Genomic DNA, 8255 nt, shown 5'->3' with positions numbered 1-8255 from the left:
GGCCGCCCTGCTTGCCCGCATCCAGGGCCGGGCCTGGTTGTATCTAATTTTCTTTGTCACTTGCTAGTAGTATCTGGAAAAGTTTAATTTTTGGACTTGGTTTCTCATACGGTCATTTTCAAGAATTAAGAATGGGGACGACCCTCCAAATTGATACCTACGGTTCCAATGTAACTAAATCAACTAAATAGACAATTTTTTTCTTTATTTTTTTTCATTTAGTTACGAAGAACCACATGTATTCATTTAGAGCACCGTCCCAATCAGAATTCAGTACCACCGCTGGCTAGGTCAAATAGAGAAGGTGCTTAATTTAGCATCGAAGGATGGGCACATATATTAGCATGAATTCAGGCCTTGTTTAGTTTCTAAAAATTTTGTAAAATTTTTCAAATTCCTCATCACATCGAACCTTTAAACATATGCATCAAGTATTAAATATAGACGAAAATAAAAAATTAATTGCACAGTTTGATCGAAATTGACGAGATGAATCTTTTGAGTCCAGTTAGTCTATGATTAGACAATATTTGTCAAATACAAACGAAAGTGCTACAGTATCGATTTCCTAAAAAAAATTGAACTAAACAAGGCCTCAACTTCTCACCAACGACGTCCAAGATATTTGCCTCAGCTTCTCACCAACGACGTCCAAGATATTTGCTTGTTTTGAGCAGCTACTACTTAGGAGCGGTGTGTGTGATTTGTTCGTGACATGTGCGTGTATTCTCCTCTTGACTTTCTTCCAGAACAAGAGTTTTTTTTTTTTTGAAGCATCCAGAACAAGAATTCACAAAAAGAACATCCAACCGCAGAGTTCACAAAAGAACATCACATCCTTAATTAAAACAAATGGACACTTGCAACTTCCAAGTACGCATCAAAAAGGAAAAACTGAAAAAGAACAGAACCTAAAAAGCCCACTAAGAAAATGCAAAAATAAAAACATGTTGCCGCCCAGGATCGAACTGGAGACCTTCAGTGTGTAAGACTGACGTGATAACCACTACACCACGGCAACAGCTTTTGATTAAGGAATACATTAAAAATACACATAATAACGATGTCCATTGTAAACTAAGACCAATTCTAGAAGTATAGGAATTTCCAGTGCATTCCCTTTCTTCTTATAATCAGGCCTTAAGCTGTCCTATATTCTTATGGGATGTAATTGATTCCTTGACAATAATTTGATATTAGTCCGTACATTATAGCTTTTTTTTAGGAAGCCATTCGACGCACTTTATTGATCTTCAAAAATAGTTACATCATTCACCAAGGCTTAGGAGGTTCATCGACCTAAATACATTCCCGATTACAATGTTCTATAGCTATTGAAACAAATTCTTGCAAAAGCTGATTACATTCATCATAAACAAGAGCACTTACCGTAGCTGCAAAACCATCTTACATCATTGTTTCTACTACCTCCACACAATTCGATTGGATCATGAGCTGAGTGCATCCAATATTCAGTGTAAGCTTAGTACAATCCATACATTATAGCTTTGTAAGCTTCTTCTGAAAGTGCTACTCAAGCGTATGAGAGTTACTATTCAGTTATGAGACCTTGCCCTAAAACTGGTCATGCATCGCTTGTCAAGAAAGATGAACTGCATATCCCAAAGAATAATCGTTGCAAATTTTGGTGCAACTTATGGCAATATATATTGTTTGCTTAAGTTTATCAGTCGATTCTGTCATCCATTCAGCAGAGTTTTTCTCTCACAATAAATTAGGGTCTGTTTAGATGCAGCCAAACAACCAAAAGTTTTGGAGAAATAAGCACTTTTTGGAAGAATGAATCTAAACAGGGGTTTGTAAACTTGGCTGTAAAGATTTGGAATTTAGAACCTTAGAGCCCAAAACTGTGTAAACTTGCTTAGGGACCCGTGTCATGTGTCTTGTTAACCAAAAAATTTGGGAAACATCTAAACACCTATTTAAATGTAAAGTTTACAGCCAAAAGTTTTGGGATGTAAATATTTAGGATCTAAACAGGCCCTTAGTAAACAGTACTTTCTGCCATACTTTCTGCCATAGATTATTAGCTAAACGAATCCAGAATTCCAAGCCAACATGTACATTCTGCACAACATGTACATTCTGCACAAATCTAGAATTCCCTGTAAATTAACACACAACTAGGGGTACCGTGAAAATTCATACATATACGGGGCTTCTAGAATGTCCCATACATGGATGCAAAGAACATCTTGTTGGTCACCCAGGTTTGACATGGATTACCTAATCCAATTTTCACTGTCTTGGCAATGTATCCATCTGTTCGGGTATAGTAGATCGATGGCAAAATTGAATATGCACCTGCAAACAGAAACTAAGATTTCAGTCTTTGCAGCAAAGCTTCAGACATACATTGTATACTACCTCCGGTCAAGATAAGCTTCTGATCGTAAGCAACATTTCAATTTGCTATTGTTTCTCGCAACCGGAGGTAGTACATATACATATTCGCAACCAAGATACATAGCTTAACCAAATTGAGTTGTAGAAAATATAAAGAGCGCAAAGTTTTTGCAAATGATAGGGAAAAACAATTCATTTATCTCCAGAATTGTGCAGTACTGCGGTTTCCAGATGCAGAGATTGTCCTCAATGCCACCCTACCTCCAATTTCCCCAGCTCAGGATTTTATTATAACCGAAAAAGTTTGAAAGCCAACGTGTAAAGTTCATGCAACACAAAAAAGTAACAATGCTGCACCGAATTACCTAAGTAATGTCTGAGGTAACTGCCAGGCAAATTTAAGAATTGGCACATTCATGAGCTGTTCCAACTTCTGAATTTGCAAATCCCTCGATGTCCTTGAACAAACGACATGCGGATCGATTCGACCATGCAGGATACAGCAGGAGATTCTGACAACTCAATTTCTTGCTCCTGTTGATACGGATTTAAATAAAGACATGCACACATGGAGGTAAAAACAAAACGATGAGCAAGTATGCCTACCAACTCAGCCAGTCTGTCTTCAAAGCTACTCTTGTTAGTAATAGTTGGCATAAATACTTTCTGATAAGCTTTCCTCAACCTACGGACCTTGATTTATGAAGATTCCATATCAATCTTACAAGGTAGCCAAAATGTAAATAGTTGCAAACTTCTAGGCCATAGTGTAATTAAGGATGTGGTGTACTTTTTAAAAATGCATTGGAAATTTCCTTTGTGACTAAAGTTTCATTATTCCCATACATTTTTTCCAATAAGGACATGTTCAGTTAAAACTTTCCTCGTGGGGATTAAGGGAAAAAAATGAACTACTTATCCTCCCCCCCTCCCCTCTCTCCCAAAAAAAACATTCCAGACTGAACAAGCCCTAAGGCACCAGGCAACTAGCAGGTCTAGTGTGAAGAAACATTGACTTTGATAACATAGTTAAACATCTACCGAGACCAACAAATATAACATATAAGACATTGCATATACCCTCCCAAAAACTCTAATTCAATTACCCAACAAAGCTAAGTACTGTGAACAATCACATTTTATCAATAAGGACTCCAAATTTCAATGCTATATGAAAACCTCTTGGTCGGAGAATCCGTTGCGCTTGAGACCTTCAATATTCAGACCGCGGAGCTCTGCTCTATCACCTGCAACCATCATGTACCTTGGCACATCTTGTGCAACCTGATTCAAACTGAATCAATGAATTCTGATAGCATATAAATAAACTTGACATTCAAAAAGGTTAAGCAATGCAAGTTTCCTCACAAGATGGCAACTTCAAGATAGTGAGAGCTACAGTTCAATCAGGATTCAACAAGCAGATAGAGGGGAAATAAAACACTGTGGAAACAACTATTAAGTAAATAATATTTACTGTGAGAGGCTGAGAGCCCCCTTGGTGAGAAAATACAGCATAATTGATAATCCATGAACTCCAGGTAATCATGTACCTATTCCTCAGGAAACACCATATATAACATCAAGTACATGCTGATTCTCCTGGTTCCTAATTACCCATTTTTATTTTGTGAGAATACATTTTTTTCATAGTTTACAAGCTATGTTTTCAGGTCGTCCGATTAATCGCGATTAATCGTCCTGGTCGGTCAGGAGTGCTCGATTAGGAGGTCCGACCCGACCAGGTCGACCAGAAACCTGGTCGTCCGATTAGTCGTCCACTTATCGCGATTAATCATCCGATTAGGACATGGACGACCAGGCTGTGTGCTCTGTTTTTGGGCTCTTTTGACTGGGCAGATATGTGGGGGGTATGGAGATGTTGTTGGTTGTCCCAGTTCTCCAGAAATAGTTAAAAATGATATGTTGGTTTACATCAAAAAGAGTTGAAGATGAAGAGGAATGTTGGTTTACAGTAATGCAGTCTTGATGCTTCCTTTATTGTGTATAATATAGTGTATATATAGAGGTATATATATAGGTCGATCAGCTGATATGCCTGGACGACCAGGGTCGATTAATCGACCTGGTCGCTGATTAATCGCGATTAATCGCTTGGTCGGTCCCAGGTCGACCAGGATCGACCAGCCGACCAGAAAACATTACAGGCATGGTTGGTAAAACTACATGAAGTTTCATTTTTACCATAAAGTTTGCAGTAAGTAATGCAGATCAAATTTATATAGAAAACATACCACAGAGCCTCCGCCAAGAAATGAGTATGACCCAATATGACAAAATTGATGGACAACAACAGCCCCTGCAGTGTGAGTCCAATCCTGAAAAAAAATATTTTTTAATACGCAAATGGTCTCTCAACCCAGTTGACAGATGAAGCTACCAATAGTAAAATTATTACTCACTTCAACAACTACATGGCCAGCAAATAGAGTATTATTAGCAAAGATGTTATTGTTACCAATCTTGCAATCATGAGCTATATGGGACGAACCCATAACGAGATTATTGTCACCAATAACCTGCCCAACAGATCCCTCGAGTAAGACAGGGGATATAAGTTCTGTGAAAATCTTCTAATCGAACAAGAAATCTGAATACCGTGCAGTCACAAGATTTAGAAGAACGGTGAATAGAGCAGTACTCTCTGATCTCGTTATTTCTACCAATATGTAGAAAGCATTCATCTCCAGTCTAAACAAGAGGAAAGGGGTATTAATAGTTTGCACAGAGAAAAGCATTTCAAGTAGCCAAACAACATACTCATTCTATACATTAGAAGTGTGCATGTGTGAGCCTAAACATTTCCATAACTAGTCCAAAAATGCAAGAGCCATTGGTTTTTAAAGTTCATAGACATACTTTATATTAATGGTAAGTAAACTCTTGTGCCATTGGGCAATTTTATTACAGAACCTGCAACTTTCTAGTGACTATATTTTTTTTAAAAAAAAAAAACTAACCTTATATTTCAAATCTTGGCATTTTGCACCAACAACAGCATAGTGTCCAATGACATTGTTTTCCCCAATAATTGTCCGCCCAGGGATATCTGCACCAAGGATAGCACCACTGCCAGAAAATTTAATTCCGAAGTATGAATTTAGACAGATTCATGTTGTTCACATATCACATTGTAAGGTATATTAGAGGTTCAAGATATGATGTGTTATCCTTGATTTTGCAAATTCAGGCATAGAGTAACGTTTCCTATGGTTCAGCTGTTAAGAAGAAAAGTAATTGAGCCAAGCAACTCTATATGGTGAATTCAATCTCCTTTATTATTTTTCATCAAAAAAGTTGTCAAGAATGTCCTTGTCAAGTGCTCTAGACTCAGGAGGGACCAAGGGAGTGATACTCCACCAATGATAGAGAAGCAACAAGACAAAAACTATTTTCAACTGCTTATGTGAATTGTGAAACATCCCTAAATCAAAATACTGGACCTGGAGCTCCGTCTCATGTGCTGTTGTGATGATATCAAACTATGCATTCGTAACAGCAATCCATGCTTAATTTGGTTGTAGTTTTGTTTCACAGAAAACGTTCAATGTATCTTTCTTTGCTTCAATTATATGTCCAAATATGGATTTCCTATGTAGGTCACTGTGACCATCAACATATCATTCACAAAAGGGGCGCAAATCAGGAGGCAGAAGAGAGAGAGAGAGAAAAATGCTATCTCACGTTTGAACAACGCATCCCTCCCCTAGCTCGGTATCTCCCACGACATGGCTCCCAGCATGTAATTGACAGGCGTCACCAACTCTGGCTGAAGGCCCAACTGTGCAAAAGGGACCTATCGAGACACCCTGCAAAGTGGTTCCAGGCACAAACAAACATTGATTCAAACTTTGCACTTTGGGCTCAATTTTATCCATGAACTATCAAGTGCATTTGATTCTAGTCCCTGAACATTCATAATTGATGAATGAAGTTGAGACCAAAATGCAAATCTTAAGGACTGAAACGATCACTTTAATCGTTAGGATGAAACTAAACCCAAAAATAAAGTTTGAGTACTGAAATAGCTATTTTGAAAGTTCAAAAACGAAACCGGGCCTCAACCGATAGTTGAGGAACCAAGATGACATATTTTGCCTTGAGTTTTCTACTGTAAAAGAAGTATACTAAAAAGTAAAAATACTGAACAAAAAAGCCATTGTAGATGGAATCAGGAAGTATCGTCTTATATTGTGAACATCTGTATCAGGCAAGCAGAATTAAGTAGCAAGCACGCCCGCTGCATGAGCCTTATAAAACAACCCAAGCAACGGCGGGTCCATCAGAATATACTGAAGTGCAGAACTGCACATTCTACGAGAGCGAGCGAACGCGGGAGGCTTCACCTGCCCGATGGCTGCATCGGGGTGGACGACGGCGGCGGGGTGGATGAAGCTCCCGGATGCCTCCCGCGGCGCTGCCTGGGAATCACCTGCAGGCCACAGTGGGGTTGAGAATGAGAAAGCGATCTGACGCGAGCGGGCAGAAGCGGTAGAGACTGATGAGATCAGAAGAGATAGGTGAAAGGAGCGAGCTAGGGAGCGGGAGAGAAAGCGCGTACTTGCATGGAGAAGGCGCGTGGTGGTGGTGTGGAGCCGAGACGAGAAGTACCGGCGCGCGGCGCGGGCGACGGCGGCGGCGGCGGCGGACATGGGTGGCACCGTAGCAGGGCTTTGAGTTTGGGGGGAAGCCCGGAGCCCGGGACTGATGTCAGCCGTGCTTGCGGTTTTTGGGCACCTGCCCGGCTGTCGCTGACGCGGTTGGTGCATACAGCACACTTCAGCAATCCGTCAGGCGCCCGCACCGCACGGGCGCTCACGTCGCACCGAAATGTGTGGGTTAGGGCCTTGTTTAGTTCCTGAAAGTGAAAAATTTCGTGACACTATAGCATTTTTATTTGTTTGTGGTAATTATTCTCTAATTATAGACTAACTAGGCTCAAAAAATTAGTCTCGTCAATTTTGACCAAACTGTGCAATTAGTTTTTATTTTCGTTTATATTTAATACTCCATGCATGCGTCTAAAGATTCGATGTGACGGAGAATCTTGAAAAAAATTGGGTTTTTAAGTGGAAGTAAACAAGACCCTAGGGCTTCTCGAGTGAGGAAAATAAACCGACTCATAGTCCTACGTGTCATTAACATGAGTCGATTCATCTACTGGAGTACATCAACTCATGGATGAGAGACAAGAGAGTCGATGCAAACTTTTGCATCGGTTCATCAGCTGGCATTGGCAATAAAAAATGAATTTCTCATTCCATCTTGGCCCGGGAGAGAGCATCTCCTCCCTGCTGTTGTCACATCAAAAGGCTTCATGCCTCTACTTCATCGACTCAACCATTGGAGTCCGCAAGAATCGATTTTTGGATACATCAAGTCATGGCATAGGGTGGCACTCTCTCTCCTAAAGAAGTCGACTCACGACTGGAGCTGCCCTTAGCCAAAGTAGGAGCGATAATCATATAGAGCAACTCAAAGTTGTCTAACAATTTTCCCAATTAGATATCTAAATATTATCATCCTATACTTCTGATTTTTTTTCTAATTAAAGATAAAGAGGAGGGTTAGCTCTCCAAAATGTTGTGCAAAAAATATAGAGTATCATTTAAATGGCTCTCCAAATGAGAATCTAGAAAAAAAAAACTAGTTTAAAAGAAACTTAGAGATGTTCTAACACCATAAAAGAATTTTGATGACCTCGAAAAGAGAAAGAAAAATGAATGAAAGATATAGTTGTATCATCAAACATAAACACGTTATGAGCAAAAGTTCATGAGACAACTATTTCACCATTATATGATTTAATGTTGGCTACAAATTTTTCTCTGCTGGCAGCAGTGCCCAAGTGGAAATGATAACATAGA

At 39.5% G+C, this 8255-nt stretch overlaps 1 protein-coding gene and 1 non-coding gene across 3 annotated transcripts; both read right to left on the bottom strand.

Annotated features, from left to right (window-relative positions):
* TRNAV-UAC lies at window positions 949–1021 on the bottom strand. Its single transcript has one exon. It is a non-coding gene; the product is annotated as a tRNA-Val (tRNA).
* On the bottom strand, window positions 1901–7143 carry LOC8069809 (probable acyl-[acyl-carrier-protein]--UDP-N-acetylglucosamine O-acyltransferase, mitochondrial). 2 transcript variants are annotated; one of them, XM_002456218.2, is made up of 11 exons: window positions 6950–7142; window positions 6735–6820; window positions 6073–6197; window positions 5349–5457; window positions 4987–5079; window positions 4791–4907; window positions 4623–4706; window positions 3547–3651; window positions 2974–3060; window positions 2733–2901; window positions 1901–2325 (listed from the first exon to the last, which is right to left on the bottom strand). In XM_002456218.2, exons 1-10 carry the CDS (start codon window positions 7038–7040, stop codon window positions 2782–2784), a joined length of 1017 nt encoding a protein of 338 aa, XP_002456263.1. In that variant the 5' UTR covers window positions 7041–7142; the 3' UTR covers window positions 1901–2325; window positions 2733–2781. The 2 variants fall into 2 exon arrangements, with proteins under 2 accessions (XP_002456263.1, XP_021313759.1); XM_021458084.1 differs by lacking the exon at window positions 2974–3060 and having other exon boundaries at window positions 6950–7143.

The sequence above is a fragment of the Sorghum bicolor genome, chromosome 3, assembly GCF_000003195.3.
Source record: "Sorghum bicolor cultivar BTx623 chromosome 3, Sorghum_bicolor_NCBIv3, whole genome shotgun sequence".
NCBI lineage: Eukaryota > Viridiplantae > Streptophyta > Magnoliopsida > Poales > Poaceae > Sorghum > Sorghum bicolor.
The sequence above is the reverse complement of the archived record's forward strand: the minus strand, read 5'-3'. Positions and strand labels throughout refer to the sequence as shown.